Source organism: Nomascus leucogenys, chromosome 24 (genome assembly GCF_006542625.1).
Source record: "Nomascus leucogenys isolate Asia chromosome 24, Asia_NLE_v1, whole genome shotgun sequence".
NCBI classification, from domain to species: domain Eukaryota; kingdom Metazoa; phylum Chordata; class Mammalia; order Primates; family Hylobatidae; genus Nomascus; species Nomascus leucogenys.
In genome coordinates this window covers 9,184,574-9,204,791 of record NC_044404.1, presented here as the reverse complement: position 1 = coordinate 9,204,791, position 20,218 = coordinate 9,184,574, and the positions used below count along the sequence as shown (strand labels likewise).

At 56.8% G+C, this 20,218-nt stretch overlaps 2 protein-coding genes across 9 annotated transcripts in view; one reads left to right on the top strand and one right to left on the bottom strand.

The window, feature by feature from the left end:
• The window catches only part of RERE (arginine-glutamic acid dipeptide repeats), a 462,172-nt gene extending 453,012 nt beyond the window's left edge, over positions 1–9,160 (top strand). For all 6 annotated transcript variants that reach the window (XM_030805464.1, XM_003274304.3, XM_030805463.1 and 3 more), the window contains 6 exons: positions 55–1,433; positions 1,560–1,782; positions 2,619–3,339; positions 5,278–5,424; positions 5,953–6,133; positions 6,441–9,160. In XM_030805464.1, the coding sequence (XP_030661324.1) occupies positions 55–1,433; positions 1,560–1,782; positions 2,619–3,339; positions 5,278–5,424; positions 5,953–6,133; positions 6,441–6,474 (2,685 nt within the window). In that variant the 3' untranslated portion in view covers positions 6,475–9,160. The remainder of the gene's footprint in view (positions 1–54; positions 1,434–1,559; positions 1,783–2,618; positions 3,340–5,277; positions 5,425–5,952; positions 6,134–6,440) is intronic.
• Positions 9,161–15,048: 5,888 nt separating this feature from the next.
• SLC45A1 (solute carrier family 45 member 1) overlaps positions 15,049–20,218 on the bottom strand; it is a 28,028-nt gene continuing 22,858 nt past the window's right edge. For all 3 annotated transcript variants that reach the window (XM_003274302.3, XM_030805461.1, XM_030805462.1), the window contains 2 exons: positions 19,874–20,079; positions 15,049–15,469 (listed from right to left, as the gene is read on the bottom strand). In XM_003274302.3, coding sequence (XP_003274350.3) covers positions 15,203–15,469; positions 19,874–20,079 — 473 coding nt within the window. In that variant the 3' untranslated portion in view covers positions 15,049–15,202. The remainder of the gene's footprint in view (positions 15,470–19,873; positions 20,080–20,218) is intronic.

The window sequence follows — 20,218 nt, the reverse complement described above, 5'->3', positions numbered from 1 at the left end:
AGCAGACGGGGCTCTGCCCTCCTGGGACTTCATCATTCCCTTCTCTGACCCTAGGAGATCAGCAGGCCCAACTCGCCATCTGAAGGTGAGGGAGAGAGTTCAGACAGTCGCAGCGTCAATGATGAGGGTAGCAGTGACCCCAAAGACATCGACCAGGACAATCGCAGCACGTCCCCGAGCATCCCCAGCCCCCAGGACAATGAGAGTGACTCGGACTCGTCAGCCCAGCAGCAGATGCTGCAGGCCCAGCCCCCAGCCTTGCAGGCTCCCACTGGGGTCACCCCAGCTCCCTCCTCAGCTCCTCCAGGGACCCCTCAGCTGCCCACGCCAGGGTCCATGCCCTCTGCCACTGCAGTTCCCCCACAGGGCTCCCCCACGGCCTCCCAGGCCCCTAACCAGCCACAGGCTCCCTCAGCACCTGTTCCCCACACCCACATCCAACAGGCACCGGCCCTGCACCCCCAGCGGCCGCCCTCACCGCATCCCCCACCACATCCCTCGCCACACCCCCCACTGCAGCCTCTGACTGGGTCAGCGGGCCAGCCCTCTGCACCCTCTCACGCCCAGCCCCCCCTGCACAGTCAGGGCCCACCCGGCCCTCACAGCCTGCAGGCTGGGCCCCTGCTGCAGCACCCAGGCCCCCCACAGCCCTTTGGCCTCCCTACCCAGGCCTCCCAAGGCCAGGCCCCTCTGGGGACCTCCCCATCAGCAGCGCACCCTCACGCCTCCCTGCAGCTGCCAGCCTCTCAGTCGGCGCTGCAGTCCCAACAGCCTCCACGGGAGCAGCCCCTGCCGCCAGCGCCCTTGGCCATGCCCCACATCAAGCCCCCTCCCACCACTCCCATCCCCCAGCTGCCGGCGCCACAGGCCCACAAGCACCCTCCCCACCTCTCGGGGCCCTCGCCCTTCTCCATGAATGCCAACCTGCCACCCCCTCCAGCCCTGAAGCCCCTGAGCTCCCTGTCCACACACCACCCCCCATCGGCTCACCCCCCACCCCTGCAGCTCATGCCTCAGAGCCAGCCATTGCCCTCCTCACCCGCCCAGCCCCCTGGGCTGACCCAGAGCCAGAACCTGCCCCCGCCTCCCGCCTCCCACCCCCCTACAGGCCTCCACCAGGTGGCCCCCCAGCCCCCGTTTGCTCAGCACCCCTTTGTCCCTGGAGGCCCTCCTCCCATCACTCCTCCGACCTGCTCCTCCACCTCTACCCCACCGGCGGGACCCAGCACCTCGGCCCAGCCACCCTGCTCTGGTGCGGTGGCTTCAGGAGGCAGCATAGCGGGGGGGTCATCCTGCCCACTCCCCACCGTCCAGATCAAGGAGGAGGCTCTGGACGACGCTGAGGAGCCTGAGAGCCCCCCTCCCCCACCAAGGAGCCCGTCCCCTGAGCCCACTGTGGTGGACACCCCCAGCCACGCCAGCCAGTCAGCTAGGTACGCTTCCTAGGGCTCCGGGACGGGTCAGGCACAGGTGGGCTGGTGGGGGCAAGTTCTGGTGGGAGGAAGGGCCAGGGGTGGGTCTTGGCAGGAGCTCCCAGCAAGATCTGTGGCTTTTCTCAGGTTCTACAAACACCTGGACCGGGGCTACAACTCGTGTGCACGGACAGACCTGTATTTCATGCCTCTGGCCGGGTCCAAGCTGGCCAAGAAGAGGGAGGAGGCCATTGAGAAGGCCAAGCGCGAGGCTGAGCAGAAAGCCCGAGAGGAGCGAGAGCGGGAGAAGGAAAAGGAGAAGGAGCGGGAGCGGGAGCGAGAGCGGGAGCGCGAGGCAGAGCGGGCAGCTGTGAGTGCAGGGTTGGCGAGGTGTGAGGGGGGCGCTGGTCCGTCCTGCGCCTGGGAGCCACGCTGGGCCACCGAGCTCTGCCCTTGGCTGCCTGACTTGGCCTCCTGGCAGCTAGAGGGTTGGGTGCTGTTTACACCCTGTCTCCACGCCTCTGACGGGTGCTGCGCATCCCAAGCTGCCGGGGTAACTGTGCACGGCAGGTCTAGGCTGACTCCCAGCAGTGACTGTGCGTCCTCCTACCTGAGGGCCTTCGAGGAAAGGGCCTGTCCTTCCCCTGCAGCCTTTGGGTTCATAACTTCTAAGTAATTTGAAGGAGCCAGGGAGAAGCACAAGGGGGCGCCTTGAGAGAACACTGGAGCACTCAGGCGGTAACCAGGCCGCGAGGGGCCTCTCCAGCTGCCCTGTCTTTGTGGCCCTCTCGTGGGCTGGGTGCTGTGGTGGTGGCCAGCTCTCTGCTGTCACGGGGAGGAAAGGGCAGCCAACCCAGGAAGTGACATGAGGGACTGCCGGTGAGGTTCCTGGCCTGCTGGGCTCACTCACCCATGCCCCTCGGCTTTCACTCCCAGCCACAGCCCTCACATGTAGACACCCCATGCATGAGCTTTGTCTCACAGGGACACACTCCCATCTGGGCCTGAGGGGAGCTGTGGGCACAGGTGAGCCTGACCCTGCAGGGCCTGGACTGCATCCTGGTGTCAGGCCAAGGCCAGGGCTGGGTCTCCATGGAGGGACCAGGTTAGCCTGTGAGAGCAGGACCAGGCCCACCTCCACAGTGTGGACCAAGCGGAGACCCCAGGCACTCGGGGGACCCCTCACGCTTTCTTTTCCTTCTGCAGAAGGCATCCAGCTCAGCGCATGAAGGTCGCCTTAGTGACCCCCAGCTCAGTGGTCCTGGCCACCTGCGGCCATCCTTCGAGCCACCACCAACCACCATTGCTGCCGTGCCCCCCTACATCGGGCCGGACACACCTGCCCTTCGGACTCTGAGCGAGTACGCCCGGCCCCACGTCATGTCGCCCACCAACCGCAACCACCCCTTCTACATGCCCCTTAACCCCACGGACCCCCTGCTGGCCTACCACATGCCTGGCCTCTACAACGTCGACCCCACCATCCGCGAGCGGGAGCTCCGGGAGCGGGAGATCCGAGAGCGGGAGATCCGGGAGCGTGAGCTGCGGGAGAGGATGAAGCCGGGCTTTGAGGTGAAGCCCCCAGAGCTGGACCCCTTGCACCCAGCCGCCAACCCCATGGAGCACTTTGCCCGGCACAGCGCCCTCACCATCCCCCCGACCGCCGGGCCCCACCCTTTTGCTTCTTTCCACCCGGGCCTGAACCCCTTGGAGAGGGAGAGACTGGCCCTGGCGGGCCCCCAGCTGCGGCCCGAGATGAGCTACCCTGACAGACTGGCAGCCGAGCGTATCCACGCAGAGCGCATGGCATCGCTGACCAGTGATCCCCTGGCCCGACTGCAGATGTTCAACGTGACTCCGCACCATCACCAGCACTCTCACATTCACTCCCACCTCCACCTCCACCAGCAGGACCCCCTCCACCAAGGTGCGTGCCCCAGCATGGCAGGTGAGACAGAGGCACGGGAAGGGGTGCAGAGTCTGATGAGTGACAGTCACCATCCAGGAGCGGAAAGTGTTCTTTTCTGAACAGATCCCTCATTCCTGGCAGATCTTAGAAGAGCTCAGCATCCACTACCATCACGGTTTTGCTGTATCACAGTCTCTCCTTGGCCCCGCAGCTCTCCAGAACTGCAAGGCCTCAGACGGCTGCAGCACACGGGTGAAGCCTGGGTTCTTGGCCCTGTGCCTGGGATGGAGGGAAGTGGCCTAGGCCCACAGGGCAGGGTAAGAAGGGCAGCAGAGCAGTGTCATGTGGCCTTTGGAGCCAAGGAACATACAGATGAGGCACTGGGCTACTCAAGGGTCGCTTAGTGAGAATTAAAAGCACAGTCCTCTTCCCTTGAGGAGCGAGGCTGGGCAGGCCTCCTGCTGCCTTTGGCTGAGTTCTGCAAGCTGACCCAGCTGGCCAGGGCTGCCCAGTCCTGTCCACCCTGGGAGTAGGAGCTCCTTAAGGCCGCTCACTGACCAGCTGTGGGGAGGCTGCTCTGAGGCAGAGGCAGGCCCAACTGGCATCCTCACTCCCTCTGCAGCCTGGTGAGATGGCGCAGGAGGGTGGCTGCTGTGCTTATGAGGAGGTCCATGGGACTTGCAGTACAGGTCCTGTGGTACAGCCTACGTGCAGGGCTTCTTCACCGGCCACCCTCCATTGTGGGGCAGGATGACTGATAGAGCAGGACCCAGAGGGAGGGCAGGGAGCCACCTTGCTTGGAGGCACCAGGCGCCTCCCCTTCGCCTGTACCCAGTCCTGGCATGGGAGAGCACTAACCATTGCCGTCCTCATATCTAAAGCTCTGTTGGCACCTGGTGTAGACCTTACAAGCCTCAGTATAACCAGCGTTGAGGACAGGTAGTCATTTGTTCATTCATGCATCATTCATTCAGCAAGTGTTTACTGAACCCCTGGGATGTGCCAGGCACAGTTGTAGGTGCTGGCAGAACCCCTGTCCACATTTACCTTCCAGTTTGGGGAGATAGTTGAAAGATGTGTGCCAGGTTGTGAGAGGTGGAAAGTGTATGTTCTGGAAGAAAATAAATCCAGAAGAGGGGATTAGGAGAGCTGGGGGCAGGGGCATTGTGGCAGTTTCGAGAAGGCTGTCGGGAGAGGTCCACTGAGGAGGTAGCAGAGACATGGAGGAAGTGAAAGGGCGAGCTGTGGGAAATCGGGGCAAGAGCAGCCACAGAGGCAGAGGGGGGGTTCCCAACCTTCCAGGGACCCCAGGGCACCGTGGCTGGAGGTGGTAACCCTGAAATCCCTGCCAGCGCCCGTGTTGGCTGGAGCTGGGGGATAGGAGGTGAGGGCAGTAGGTGGTGCGGTGAGGTCAGATCAAGGCAACGTTCTGAAGAGAGAGACGCAAGATTTGTGCCAGCAGAGAAGAGAGGGCAGTGCTGGGCCAGGTCCCCACTGCGCCACCCACTCTGCTGGCCTCCTTTGGGTTCTGCGAGTGAAAGGCAGGGAGACAGCCCTGGGCAGGGGGTGCCGGCCCAACACCTGCTGGCGCAAGGCTGTGTGTTCCTGTGACCTGACAGGCAGAGGGCAGGCCCAGGTGGCCGGCGAGAGGGACCCTGCTGATCCCGGGTCCTCAACAAAACTGATCTGGGATTGCCTGTTAGGGGCACTCCACAAGGGGACGAGGAAGTGCCTGCGTCAGCGGTGGGCTCGTCATTTCTCTCTGCCTCTGGAGCTCTTGCTGAAGGTGGAGGCAGCCACTTTAGGGCAGGGCCACCTGCAGCCAGGTTGTGCATCCAGCCCTGGTGACCAGGAGCCATCCTGGGCGAGGAGGAAGTCATTGGCCATTCCAGCCAAGGGGGACAAACATTGAAGAGCCGCACGCCGCCTCCATCTGTCGTTTTGTCCTTTCCTTAGGTTCAGCAGGCCCCGTTCACCCGCTGGTCGACCCCCTGACTGCCGGCCCCCACCTGGCTCGCTTCCCCTACCCACCTGGCACTCTCCCCAACCCTCTGCTTGGACAGCCGCCCCATGAGCACGAGATGCTTCGCCATCCAGTTTTCGGTAAGACTTGCCCTCCAGGAGGGGCGGGCGGGGAGGCTGTGTGAGAGTTGGGTTGGGGTCTGGTCTGCTGTCTTCATTTGTTTACTCATTCATTCATTCATGCATTGAGCAGGTGGGTTCGTTCCTCCTGCATGCGGGGGGTCCGTGGGGGAACAAGCCTCCTGCCCTCTGGGGGCTGTCTGGGGTAGGGGTCATAAATGCATCAGCCTTGCTAAGAGCCAGGACTGCAGGGCCGGTGAAAGTAGCAGAGGGGGCTCATGGCAGGTCTCTGAAGGAGGAGGGCTTGGGCTGAGGCCTTGGAGCATGCAGAGAAGGGGCCGGGCAGGTCCAGGCAGAGGCACCTAAGGGCACTTCCTGCCTCCCCAGAGGTTCTGCCCTCCAGCTGTCTGCAGAGTCTGGGAGGGGCTGGCTCCTGTGTCCGAGCTGGCACCTCTCCTGTGCTCTTTGCCGTTTGCTGTGCCTGTGCCACCCTGGTCTTGGCCAGTCCTGTGGCTATTTCTGTAGCACAGGTTGTTTTGTGTTTGGCAGGCACCCCCTACCCCCGAGACCTGCCTGGGGCCATCCCACCCCCCATGTCAGCAGCCCATCAGCTGCAGGCCATGCACGCCCAGTCGGCCGAGCTGCAGAGACTGGCCATGGAGCAGCAGTGGCTGCATGGACACCCCCACATGCATGGTGGCCACCTACCAAGTCAGGAAGATTATTACAGGTGAGGCAGGGTGCTGGGAGGGAGTGGAGGGGGTATCTGAGCCCAGGCTCCCACCAACCCCCCATGTGCCCACGGTGCTTCTCCCCTAGTGCCCAAGGCCAGGCTCCTCCCCCTCGGCCTGCTGGGCCCTAGAGGGGACATTGTGGAACCACGGTGATGGGAGAAACAGAGGAAGGGGGAGGTGTTGGGTGGGTAGGTCAGCTACACAGGAGGCTGCCTGGCTGTTGTCTTTGGGGTTGCCTCCAGCCTGCCTGACTGCCTGCCTAGGCCTGAGACTAAATACACTTTTCCTGTTTTGTCTTTCCAGTCGACTGAAGAAAGAAGGTGACAAGCAGTTATAAGTTATTTATTTGTTAATGCTGGCTGTGGAAACCCCAGTTCTTGGGGGAAGAAACAGGACTTTTTACATACAATAGGAGTTGCAAAAGCAAAAAGAATATCTTCTAAAGATTTCTTTATATATTTAAAAACCCACAACTAAAAATGTATCCACATAATAGTGTTCGTTTGTCGAGAGGATTTCCTGAGACTGGTTTGGATCTCCCTGCATGACAGTCCCCCAGAAACTTAGTGAGTCCTGGACTGGACTGAACATCCAGAAAGCTTCCCTGCAATCTTGGGGTTTGGCTTTAGTTTTCTTTTCCTTGATTTCTCAGTAGGTGCTAGAATCCAGTTCACACCCTTCACTGTGCGTGCAGACACACTGACACACTCCACCATGAGTGCTCCAGAGCCCGTGAGGCTTGCAGATCGGGGGCATAGGAATTTGGAATCCAAGAGCTATAATTTTTAAAAAAATCTTTTATTTTAATACATTGTAGGAAATCTTCATAATTTGAGAAGGTTCTGCAGCATGGCTTTTTACGTCTGTAAATAAATAATTTTAGAACAGCCTTTTTTTCTTCCATAAACTACTATTGTGATCTATTTTTTCCAGCCATGTCACTAATTGTGAATTCCTACCAACTATTGACAGAATACAGAGTTGATTTTTTAATAAAAAGTTATATATAATTATCCCTTTAATTAAAGGGAGCAAAGGGGCGTTCCACATGGACAGAGGCTTGGGCCGAGGCCTGGTCACGGCAGCGAGCATCCAGGGTTTGCAGGGACGATGTGACAGACTCTGTTTTCTGCCTTGCGTGTCACTTGTGTCTGCTCCTAGCCTGTGCTCTGCCGGCAGCGCAGACATCTGCTCCATCAGACCTCTTCCATTTTGCACAGGGAGTGCAGGAGGTGAGTGTTCACTTTCTGTTCTCCGGTGTCACTGTTCTGTTTCCACGGGATGGAAAGCGCATGGGCCTGTGTCCATTGTAGATTTCCTTATAGATTTGTATGTACACACACTTGATTGTTCTGGATGAATGTCTTTTTTAATACTCTGAAAATTTCATCATCTAAGAAAATGATTCCATACAAATAACTCAGCGCACGAGCGACCCAGGACATATGCCTGCCAAAGGGATCTGTTAGAAGGCTGCCCTCTCATGCGCATTGTCACTTGGATCTTGTGGTGAGGACGGCCCCGTCTTTCTTGCCACAGATTGAGGCCACTTTTGAGCAAGGGAGATCCTGGAGTTAAGACAGGTGTTGGGGGCAGCCTGTATTTTACCCTAGGGGCAGGTCTGCATGGTGACCCCACATCGCACTGGTAAACCATTTGAGTCCTACTCTTCATCCTGGAAGTGGGAACTGGAGTCCCACCCACGGTGCAGTCAGAAAGCAGGCTGCATGGGGGCCACTTCTCAGGAGGCCAGGCCCTTCTGAGCAGAACTGTCCTGGAGAGAGCCTGCCCTCCTTTCCGGGTCACAGCCGTAATGCACTTTCTCCCAGGCTGAGGGTGGGCTGTTCTGGGGTGTCTGCCCTCTGTCGGCCCTGCTTCCTGCCAGGACGTGGCCTCTTCCAATGCTTTTCTCTCAGACATTTGACGGCTCTTTTGCCATTGTGCTGGTCCCATCCCAAGAATCGTGGGACACAGAGAGACCACACTGGGTCGGCGGACACAAAGTCCATCCGGGACCCAAGCCGCAGAGGGAGCAGGAAGAGATGCTGATAGTTTGATCCAGAAACCAGCAGGTACTGGCTCAAATTCAGGTTCTGGAGTCAAATAGGGGCATTTCCAGTTTCTCTTAAAAACCGTGTTTGGTTTCAGTTGGGATAGGATTGTTTTGTCTGTTGAAAATGTTTCTAGTTTTTTTTTCTTTCATTTTTCTCTCATTCCATTTCTGCCTTAACTTTAGTTTCTTAACGGGAGGCAAAGCTCACATTAACCTTTTGTCATGGGACTTCAGGCCACATTGGCTTGGAGGCATTCGTTTCCTTCTGGGGTGGGGACAGGCCCTCATGGCAGGCTCGTTCCCGTGGCTCTAAGCGAGGCCTCTTCCTGCAGGGCTCCCAGACTCCTGCTTCCAGGCCCCCACCTTCTCGGCTTTTGGTTTTTCTTTCTTTCTTTTTGGTAGAACACAACATCTACCATTCAGTTCAACCTTCTTTATTTCCTCCTCTGGCATCCATTTTTCCAAAGAAGAGTAGAGTCCTCTGAGGTCTGTGCTTGAAAGCTGTCCGAAGGTGTTCTTGTTAGCTTTGCTTTTCTCCCCGTATCCCAAGGCGAAGCACTGAGATTCTTCCATCTAAAAAACCCTCGACCCGAAACCCTCACCAGATCAACTACAGTTTGTTTAGGAGGCCCTGACCTTCACGGTGTCTTTGAAGCCCAACCACTCGGTTTCCTTCGGATTTTCCTCCCTTTGTTCGGGGTTTGGTTTGGCTCCTGTGTGTGTCCGTATCTTGTTCGATGTCCTCGAGATTGAGCTTCACTCCACTGCGGCAGAGGCAGCGTGCACACTCGGATTTGCTATGTTTCTATATATCTTGAAGCTAAATGTATATATGAGTAGTTTGCCATGAGATAACACAGTGTAAACAGTAGACACCCAGAAATCGTGACTTCTGTGTTCTCTCCATTTGAGTATTTTGTAATTTTTTTGAAATATTTGTGGACATAAATAAAACCAAGCTACACTACAACCCCAGGGTGTCTCCCGTGCACGGTCTCATTCCTGGAGAGTGGGCGGGGAGCCTGGCTGTTAGCCCAGGTGGGGAAGGGGCAGAGGGAGAGTCGGCTATTCCCTGCTGCTCGGGACCCTGTTTGTGTCCCAGAGTGGCTTCCAGAAACATCCTCTGTGTGGGAAGAGGCTTTCCCTGGTGAGGGTGCCATCTTTCTTTGGAGGCTCCCCAAGCAGCGGGATGGGCCCTAAGTGGGCATTGGCACTGGGACTAAGAGCATCTTCCCCCATCCCTCGCCATTCACCCCACACTTCTAATCCGTGGGCGTCACCAGCGTGTATGGGCATGTGGCACCCTCCCTGCTCAGGAGAGACGTCAACCGCCCCCATCCTAGCGGCCTCCTGCCTGGCCCCCATCTGCCTCCCTGAGGCCTGCCAGTGCCCCCACACCCCAACCCCCTGCCCAGCTCTAGAGCTGCACTCCACGTGGAGGATGCATCCCAGGCCTAAGGGGCTGTAACCCTCCAAAGGGGCTGCAGGCAGCCTGCAGGGTGTGGGCATGGCCACAGGGGGGCAGGCATTGGAATTTGCGCCATGGCTTCAGAAACTGTCGAGGGCATTTTCCCGAAGCCTCAGGATTGTCCCCAGAAATGTGTGTCCACCCCTTGTCATCTGGGATGGGGCCATGAGTTTCTAGATGTTTTGGGACACGGGGCAAGAGCAGCCCAGAAAGCTGACTGTTGGTAAACTGCCCTCAAACCAGGCAGAGTCCGCCACGTGGCAAAGACTTGGGAAGCAGCAGGCACCAGGCACTGCCTCACTCAGGACCTGAGAGAGCATCGCCATGCAAGGACCTGAGTGGCGCACGCTATGACGGCCCTCGAGGCGAGCAGCAGGGGTCCTGCTCAGCAGCGTGGCTGACCAGGGCACAGGGATAGGCCTGCAGGCGCACCACGGGAGCCCCAGGTGGCTCTCAGCCCAGGTCTTGGTGGGAGGATGGCATTGGGGTGGCTGGGAGAGGCTGGAATCCAGGCGCCATCTTTGTGGGTCTCTGGGACTGTGCCCCTTAGGAAGCTACAGGGTTTAACAGGTACAGGTCTGTGAAGTGTAGATTTCAGGGTGGTTAAATGATTGGACCCGCCGGGCGCGGTGGCTCACACTTGTAATCCCAGCACTTTGGGAGGCCAAGGCGGGCGGATCACGAGGTCAGGAGATCGAGACCACGGTGAAACCCCGTCTCTACTAAAAATACAAAAAAAAATTAGCCGGGCGTGGTGGCGGGCGCCTGTAGTCCCAGCTACTCGGAGAGGCTGAGGCAGGAGAATGGCATGAACCCGGGAGGCGGAGCTTGCAGTGAGCCGAGATGGTGCCACTGCACTCCAGCCTGGGCAACAGAGCGAGACTCTGTCTCAAAAAAAAAAAAAAAAAAAAAAAATGACTGGACCCAAGCGTCTTGGAGATACTAGGTTCATGCTACAGCAAGGCCTCATCAGAGCTGGGCAGCTTCTCGGGCATGAACAGCTGTGGCCATTGTCACCACTCTGCCACGCACCCATGTGAGGAAGAGGGCCAGGAATGCTAACCAGACATCTGCTGGGTGGACGGGGCGGAGGGAAATGATGCTGTCCTCCAGCAGCACCCCCAAGCCAGGCCCTCGCCTCTTCCTGCCCCAGCGACGTCCCGCATGCCCTCAGCCCCTTTGTTCCTGGAAATGCATCCTCAGCTTAGGCATGGTGGCTCAGCAGCCCTGCTGGTTCCACTGCAGGTGGGCTAGGAAGATGGCACTTTGCAGGGCATGGTGTAAGTCCCAGGGCCTTAGCACAGTGTAGGTGTGCAGCTGGGTGTGTGGCTGCATTGTTAAGTGTCCATGGTAAGTCTAGGGAGGGGGAGACCTCACTTAAGCGTCACCTGGGTAAGTCAAGATCACGTATGTGAAGGGCAAGCATGCACCATGGAGAGAGCAGCAGTGGCCTCCCACACACACACGAGATTGCAAGCTTCCAGGCCCTCAAAAATCAGCACTGGTGAGCTATACAATTGTGGATGTGATCAGCTGATGAATGGTGGTGGGGGTAAGAGCCCTCACTAGCCCCAGCCTGACCACACGGTGAGACCCAGGGCAGTGTGACTGGGCACCAGCACAGACTTCGGTGACCACCATCAGCCTCACCTGACCAGCCCAGAAGGCTCAGGTACATATCTGAACTCAGAGCTTTGAAATCAGAACCAGCTACCCAGATACTGGGGATGAAGCTGCCAGGCCCCAAGACCAATGGAAAAGTCTGTCCTGCACTGGACCCCTGGGGTCCTTCCTGCTGCCCAGTGGAGACCCAGGAACAGCAGGGTCCTTGGCCTCCCTACCTCCTCCTAAGGAGGATCTGCAAGATAAGCCAGCCAAGGGAGGCAGCCACGCATTTGGCCATCCAGTTGGACTGATATGGGCTGCAGGATAAAGCCAGCCCTTTCTGGTTCATAAGGTTCCTGGACCTCCCGTTAGAAGGCAGGGCCTGGCTAGAGCTGGCATCCATCGTGGATCCCCAGGGGGCCAGGAACAGCCTCCTGCTCAGCCCCTGATGAGCTCCAGCCGCGGATGCCTCACCGGGTCCTCTCGGAGGCGGCATTGTCAGCCTTTGACAGTCTCGGTATCTGAGGTCCTTTCCCTGAATCCCCACTGGGTTCCTAGCTGCCCTGGGATCCTTGGCAACTCAAGTTCTGGGCCCTGGTTCTCTGCTCCTCCAACTCAAGGTGGCTTCTCTAGTGGCTGTCTTTGTCAAGAGTGGTCATTGTTTCCTTTTGACACCTCAGGGACCCAGGCTGCAGAAGTCCCCCTGTGTCTCCCACAGCTCAGTTCTGTGTATGCACAGGCACCCGGGCCCCTTCTTAATGAACCAAGTTCTGTGTGGAGGGCACTTGCTCTGTAGATATTGGAGGGATGGATGGAGGGAGGGAGGGAGGGAGGGATGGACCCTGCTGGATGGATGGATGGAGGAGGGAGGGAGGGATGGAGGGAGGGATGGATGGATGGACCTTGCTGAATGGATGGATGGAGGGAGGGAGGGATGGAGGGAGGGAGGGATGGACGGATGGATGGATGGATGGGCCCTGCAGGGCAAGGTTCCTTGCTGCCAGTCCAGATGTGCTGTTGGAAAGTGGGTGTGAAGGACCAGATAGAAGGACCTTTTGGGTTGCCTAGGAAGGCTTCCCAGGAACGCCTCTGCTGGGCACCTGGAGACCCTCCCTTCACATTCTCTTGGCTGTGCCTGCCGTGTGGGCCCTGCAGTCCCTCTGACTCCAGCCCTGGTTGACACCATCTTAGAAGTGGGGAATGGGGCTTAGGGGATCAGCTTCTGGTGAACCCCTAGGGTTTGAGTATCCATTGGAGTAAATTAAAAACAGGCCTTTAGGGCACCTTTTAGTTGTCCCAGAGAGGATTCCTGAGGCCATTTCTTGCCTATCCCACTATTTTCTGGGCACCTGACCACCCAGCCCCCCTCCATCCCCTTGGACCCTGCTGCTGGGCAGCTGTCGAACAGAGCCCATCTCCATCCTGGCCACCAGGTGGCAGTCGTTACAAGGCCCAGGTGCTTGCCCTGGGCCCGCGGCCGCCGCAAGACCTGTGGCCCTGGCGTAGGGGCGACTCAAGCCCCCCCCCCCACCGCCGCCGGCGATGGTGAGGAAGGCTGGAGGGTTTGACAGTGAGCATTGTGTAAGAGATCCGACGTTTCCCGGAGGCAGGCGGCCGGATGGGCGGGTCAGAAATCAGGCATCTGGATAGGCCCCAGCAGAGCGGTGTGTGGAGATGGCTCGGAAGAAGGGGCTGAGTGTGGGCAGGTGAGGCTGATGGCTGTGGGCAGGCAGGGCGGGCACGGCTGTGAGATTGAGGGCAAAGGCCTTGTCTAGAGAACAGGAGGTTTCTTCTGTTCTCCGCTTCATCCCCCAGGGCTTGGGAGGTACCCGGTAAGAACTCAATGTTCCTTGTGTGGAAGAGAATCCCAGGATGGCATCAGCAGTGGATGACTTCCAAGAATCACGACTCCCATAACTAACCGTGCCCCCACTCCCCAAAAAGCCCCCTGAGCAGCTGCTGGGGGGGTCCTTGTGTGACATGAAAGTACCCACCCCCAGTTCCAGACATCTGCTCCTTCCCTCTACGGATGCCCTCCACCCGCTCCCTGCTGAGGATGATACATCACACCCCATGCACCCGAGTGGATTCTGCAGACACACTCTGAGCAGGTGCAGGGAGGGCCAGGACCTCCCGGCTGCGGGGGGCCCAGGCAATTGTCAGTTCTTGCATATTCCAGGGAAATCACCTCTGTTCCCCCAGAAACCTGTAGCCCAGCTTGGTGAGTGTGGGAATGCCCCTTACCCATCCATCCATCCCTCCCTCCCTCCCTCCATCCATCCATGCAGCGAGGGAACTGGGGGCTGTACAATCCCAGACCAGGCCCAGCTTGGCGACAACAGGGACCCGGCTGTGACCCCTCGTGGCCATTAAACACCATGCGTGGAGGAGCCCTCCCAGGCCTCTGAGAAGGGGCCTCGCTTGCAGCGTCAGGTGATGGAAGATGGTCAGAGGCCAGATGGCGAGGGACTGCCACACTCACGAGAGCTTTGCCAGGTCCATAAAGGGACACTGGGAGGCAGTGGGCACAGCCCGGGCAGACCCAGGCCCAGCGACGCCTGCATGCAGCAGGCACATGGTGGCCATCTGTGGAATTAACCCTTGGCGGATGGAGGGGGAAGAATGACCTGAACCTTACCCTCCAGCCCCTAGTCCCTGCCTGTGGAGTCAAAGGGCAGGATGGGCACTGGCCAGCCGCATCGGCTCCAACCTCTTTGAGATTTCAACTTTTGGGGCATTTTACAATCCGAGCATCTTGATGCCTATGCTCCCTCGAACCTGTCAAGCAAGTGCTCACCTCAGAGATCACTCCCTGGCTTCATCAGGGCACTGCTCAAACGGCACCTCACTACTGAGGCCACCCAGACATGCCACTGCCACCCCGTCCTCCTTCCCTGCGCTTGCGCTGCACGGAGCCTCAGCGAGCCACGTGTATCCCTTCCTCTCACATCAGTTCCAGCAAGGCAGAGTGGACACTCATAGCTGGATTCCCAGGCCAACCACTGTCTGCCACACCCAGGCACTTGCTGGATATCTGGAGGGTGGATGAGTGGATAAGAGGATGGATGGATGGATGGATGGATGGATGGATGGATGGATGGATGGACGGACGGACGGATGGATGGAGAAGTGGATATTTGGATGGGTGGATGGGTGGATATGTGGATGGATGGATGGATGGATGGATATATGGAGAAGTGGATATTTAGATGGATGAATGGGTGGATTGTGGATGGATGGATATATAGATGAGTGGATATTTGGATGGGAGGATATTTGGATGAGTGGATGGATGGTTATGTGGATGGGTGGATATGTGGATGGGTAGATGAATGAATGGATGAGAGAATAAATGGATGAATGGACAAGTGAATGAATATGAGGCCTTCTGATCCAAAAGACCTGTATGCTCTGACTCTACCCTGGGATGAAATGTACAGAATGTATGGTCCAGTTAGACCAGGCTCACTCTACCTCAGCACGATTGACATCTGGGTCTTGCTAGCTCCTTGCTGTTGGGGCGGTCCTGTGTGCCGTGGGAGGTTTACAGCATCCCTGAGTTGTGACAACCAAAGCTATCTCCAGACTCTGCCAGATGTCTTCCTGGGGGTGGGGGTGGGGTGGCAAAATTGCCCCTGGTTGAGAACCGTCGAATTACACCTTTACTTCCAAAAAAAGATTCTTACAAACCTCCCCCTGCCCAAGTCCTCGGGGTTGGGGGGGGGGGGAGGTAACTCAATCCCATGGGGACCTCTCAGCCACCGGAGAGCAATGCCTAGAAACCATAGGCTTTGCCGCTGTCATTTATTATTTTATCACATATTTACATTCCAGTAGGCAGCCTGTCCCCCTGTCCAACAAGGCCCTTTGGTCCTTACTGGTCGGCCTGCTCCAGACCCCCAGGTGCAGGCGCGTGTCCAGAGTTGAGGCTCCGCGATGTCAGACGTTCAGCAGGAGGGGCCGGTGCTCCTCGTCTGCAGCGTCGCTGGGAGGAATTTCATAAATGACAAACAGGGAGGAGTACAGGCAGCCCAGGAAGGACACGAGGCTGGAGAAGTACATCACCCCATTGGCACTGCCCACAGCCGAGGTCAGGGGCCCCAGGACCAGGGAGACCAGGATCTGAGCCAGGAAGTACTGGCAGCTTAGCAGAGAGATGTCCACGCCCATGCCCCGCCGGGTGCCGTCCGCGCTGGACCCTGCAAACTGACCCAGAGGAAGAAACGTCAGCGAGACCCGCCGCGGCCAGCACGAGGTGACCGAGCTCCGTGTGTCCCGTGAGCCCAGGAGGCCCGAGCGGCCCACGCGTGGCGGCCTCACATTTTTCGGCGCCAACATGCACAGGGAGTTCAGCCAAGAGTTTAACAATATTTGTGTTCTGAGAGATGACGACAGTGAAAAGAATCCATGACTAATGGGGCAGAGGGCTGAGCTCCCACGGGCCGAGGTGGCCGGAGACACTTTCCCGCTCAGCACTTGAGCTCTTCCCCGTCCTCTCACCCAAAGAAAACCAATCTGCCCAGCCAGGCAGCTGCTCCACTCCTGCCATCCCCTCCTTCACCTTCGTCCAGGATGGGACCTGCCCCACACCCCAAAGTCCTCTGCACATGACAGCCTCTGGTCCTCTTATCTGAGGCTCCAAGGTCCTCGTGGCCTCCAGCTTGGGCACGTCACTCACTCTCCCTCCCCTGCATGCCACGCTGGGGGACAGCGGCTGACAGTGTGGTCTGTGCAGAGTGACGGTGGGGAGTGGTGGCATGGCTTTCCCTCACTTGGCTCCCCCAGCACCAGCTGGCCTCCAAGGTGCTGCGTGAGTGGGCATCGCTGTGACCTGGGAGCCTGGGCCTCCCCTGCGGCTTCCCTGTGCCAATTCTACCCCCATCAGAAGGGCTGTGCTCAGGGCCAGCCCAGGTGAACTTGTCAGACTCCAAACTCCCTAAAACAAATCAGGCCCAGGCCTGGGGGAGGCAACTGAGGCATGAGATTAGAAGGGAGAGAGAGGGCCGGGCGCGGTGGCTCAAGCCTGTAATCCCAGCACTTTGGGAGGCTGAGGCGGGCGGATCACGAGGTCAGGAGATCGAGGCCATCCTGGCTAACATGGTGAAACCCTGTCTCTACTAAAAATACAAAAAATTAGCCGGGCGTGTTGGCGGGTGCCTGTAGTCCCAGCTACTCAGGAGGCTGAGCCAGGAGAATGGCGTGAACCCGGGAGGCGGAGCTTGCAGTGAGCCGAGATCGCACCACTGCACTCCAGCCTGGGTGACAGAGCAAGACTCCGTCTCAAAAAATAAAAAAAAATAAAAGCAAGAGAGAGAAACAGTAATCCAGGTCACATTTCTTTTCTTTTCTTTCTTTCTTCTTTCTTTTCTTTCTTTCTTCTTTCTTTTCTCTTTTTTTTTCTTTCTTTTTTTTTTTTTTTGAGACAGGGTCTTGCTCTGTTGCCCAGGCTGGAGTGCAGTGGCACAATCTCTGCCCACTGCAGCCTCAGCCTCCTGGGCTCAAGTGATCCTCCCACCTCAGCCTCCCAAGTAGCTGGAACTACAGGTGCATGCCACTACACCTGGCTAATTTTCAATTTTTTTTTTTTTTAGAGATGGGGTCTGACTATGTTGCCCAGGCTGTCCAGGTAATATTTCAATGCAGCATTTTAAAATTTCAAAGTCACTGCAAAGGAAAATTATGGTGGGAACATTATGTGATTATAAAAGGGAATGAGGCGCTGACCCAGGAAACAGCATGGATGGAGCTCGAAGCCCACAGCTACGCCACAGATGCCAGACACAAGAGGCCGCAGACTGCCTGACTCCATCACAGGGGACGTCCCAAATAGGCAAGTCCATGGGGACAGGAAGTAGGTTAGTGGTCACCTAGGCCTGGGAGAGTGGGAGGGTCAGAGGGGTGACAGCTGACGGGTTTCTTCCTGGGGTGACAAAACTTCTGAAATTGATGGTGGTGATGGTTGTACAACTCTGCGTGTGCTGAAACCACCAAATGGAGCACATCATACACTATTAGATGGTGCATATCTCAATACAGCGTAAAAAGTCTATGCTGAGCAAAATATCAACAAAAATTTAAGGCACTTTATTTATTTATGTATGTATTTATTTGAGACAGAGTCTCGCTCTGTCGCCCAGGCTGGAGTGCAGTGGCACGATCTCAGCTCACTGCAAGCTCCGCCTCCCAGGTTCATGCCATTCTTCTGCCTTAGCCTCCCGAGTAGCTGGGACTACAGGCACCCGCCACCAAGCCCAGTTAATTTTTTGTATTTTTAGTAGAGAAGGGGCTTCACTGTGTTAGCCAGGATGCTCTCGATCTCCTGACCTCGTGATCTGCCCGCCTCGGCCTCCCAAAGTGCTGGGATTACAGGCGTGAGTCACCGCACCTGGCCTATTTATTTATTTACACAGCCTCTGTCAACCAGGCTGGAGTGCAGTGGTGCAATCTTGGCTCACTGCAACCTCTGCCTCCCAGGTTCAAGCGATTCTCCTGCTTCAGCCTCCTAAGTAGCTGGAATTATGGGCACAGGCCACCATGCCCGGCTAATTTTTGTATTTTAGTAGACACAGTTTTGTCATGTTGGCCAGGCTGATCTTGAACTCCTGACCTCAAGTGATCCACCTGCCTCGGCCTCCCAAAGTGCTGGGATTACAAGCGTGAGCTACTGCTCTCGGCCTTTTAAATGCCATTTTTCCTTTTGCCTCAGACTCCAATATGAGGTGGCTCAGCACTGTTACTGATCCTTTTTTTTTTTTCAAAGTATTACTATCTTTTTTTTTTTTTTTTGAGACAGAGTCTCGCTCTGTTGCCCAGGCTGGAGTGCAGTGGTGCGATCTTGGCTCACTGCAAGCTCCGCCTCCCGGATTCACACCATTCTCCTGCCTCAGCCTCCCGTGTAGCTGGGACTATAGGCGCCCGCCACCACGCCTGGCTAATTTTTGTATTTTTAGTAGAGACGGGGTTTCACCATGTTGGCCAGGCTGGTCTCGAACTCCTGACCTCAGGTAATCCTCCCGCCTCAGCCTCCCAAAGTGCTGGGATTACACGCGTGAGCCACTGCACCTGGCCGCGAAGTGAAATTTCTATTCATTGTCCCTCTTACTCTTTTTTTTTTTTTTTTTTTTGAAACGGAGTCTTGCTCTGTCACCCAGGCTGGAGTGCAGTGGCGCAATCTCAGCTCACTGCAAGCTCTGCCTCCCAGATTCAAGTGATTCTCCTGCCTCAGCCTCCTGAGTAGCTGGAACTACAGGCACCCGCCACCACGCCTGGCTAATTTTTTGTATTTTTAGTAGAGACAGGGTTTCACTGTGTTAGCCAGGATGGTCTCGATCTCTTGACCTCATGATCCACCCACCTCGCCCTCCTAAGTACCTGGGACGACAGGTGTGAGCCACCGTGCCTGGTCCCCTCTCTTACTCTTAATTTATGCCTTATTATTTTTCTTTATGCTAAATCCATAATCCATAACAAGATTTTAGCTGTCCTTTTCTAAAGAACGGGTACCATATCCTTTTAATCTGCTTGATAAGGTACTCAGCCCTATCCAAATAATGAAATGGTTTGGTTGTTATTAAAGCATGCCCAGTATTTGGCCAAAACCAACATCTAATAAATTACACTGTCACCTAATACTCACAGCTTGATGGGAAGCCATGAGGAACAAGGGTGAGGTGATGAAACTGGCAAGTGGATAAAGGAATAAAAGCCAAGAGAATGCTGAGACCAGAGGGCAAGAAACATCTAGTCAGGATTCAAGGACAACTGAAGTTCACATAGTAAAAGGATCAGGAGCTGAGCTGGCTATCAGAGCCCCTAGTATATGGTGAACTGATCCTCTCTTTATTTAAAATTTTGGGCTGGGCGCGGTGGCTCACGCCTGTAATCCCAGCACTTTGGGAGGCTGAGGCTGGCGGATTACGAGGTCAAGAGATTGAGACCAGCCTGACCAACATGGTGAAACCCTGTCTCTACTAAAAATACAAAAAATTAGCTGGGCATGGTGGCGCGTGCCTGTAGTCCCAGCTACTTGGGAGGCTGAGGCAGGAGGATCACTTGAACCTGGGAGGCGGAGGTTGCACTGAGCCGAGATCATGCCATTGCACTCCAGCACAGGCATCAGAGCAAGACTCCATCTCAAAAAAAAAAAAAGATGTTTTTGTTCTCCATGGATTTTTGGCAAGAATTCTGATTTTTAAAAATACTGCATTACCATGTTATCGATCTGGATTGCTGAGTTTTCCGAGCTTCACTGCCTCCCCATAAGCCCCACCCTGAATGGCTGGGACAGGCATCAACAGGAGACCCGGTGGCCTGACAATGGAGTAGGAAGGGGCGGCCTCCCATTCCCTACATCCCTGGGAAGGACAGAGCCCGACCCAGAGCCTGGGTGGGCTGGAGGCTTCTGCTAATAAAGCAATGAGGGGATTACAGGCAGGGGGCGCGCCCCATGCTCAGAAAGGCCCCTCTTGGTTTAATGCTCTGCTGTCGCTGTCTTCACAGTCGTCATTTTGCACCGGGCTCTGCAGATTGTGCAGCTGGTCCTGGGGGACAGTTCTCAGGTGGGGTTTATCCAAGAAGCAGACCCGAAGCAAGGCAAGGAAGAGCGCTTACCTTCTTACTCTGGTAGTAATCGCAGAGCAGCGAGTAGGGCAAGGTGCACAGGGTGGAAAATAAAATCCCGTAGGTTATGCAGAGCGACAGGACCACGTAGAGGTTCCTGGAGAGGGTGGCGAGCCCCGTCCCCAGGCCGAAGGCGAGATAGGCGATGAAGTAGAGGGTGCGGACGCTGAGGAACTCCTCCAGCTTCTCCAGGATAGCTGCGGGCCACAGAGAGGGTGAGCAGTGCCACACGGTCAGAGCCTCCGGGGACTCAGCTTCCAGCGCCACCTCCCCGCGGCTGGCCTGAAGCTAGCAGTGGTGGGACCCGGCTTGGCAGGCCACTTGCCCCAGACCAGA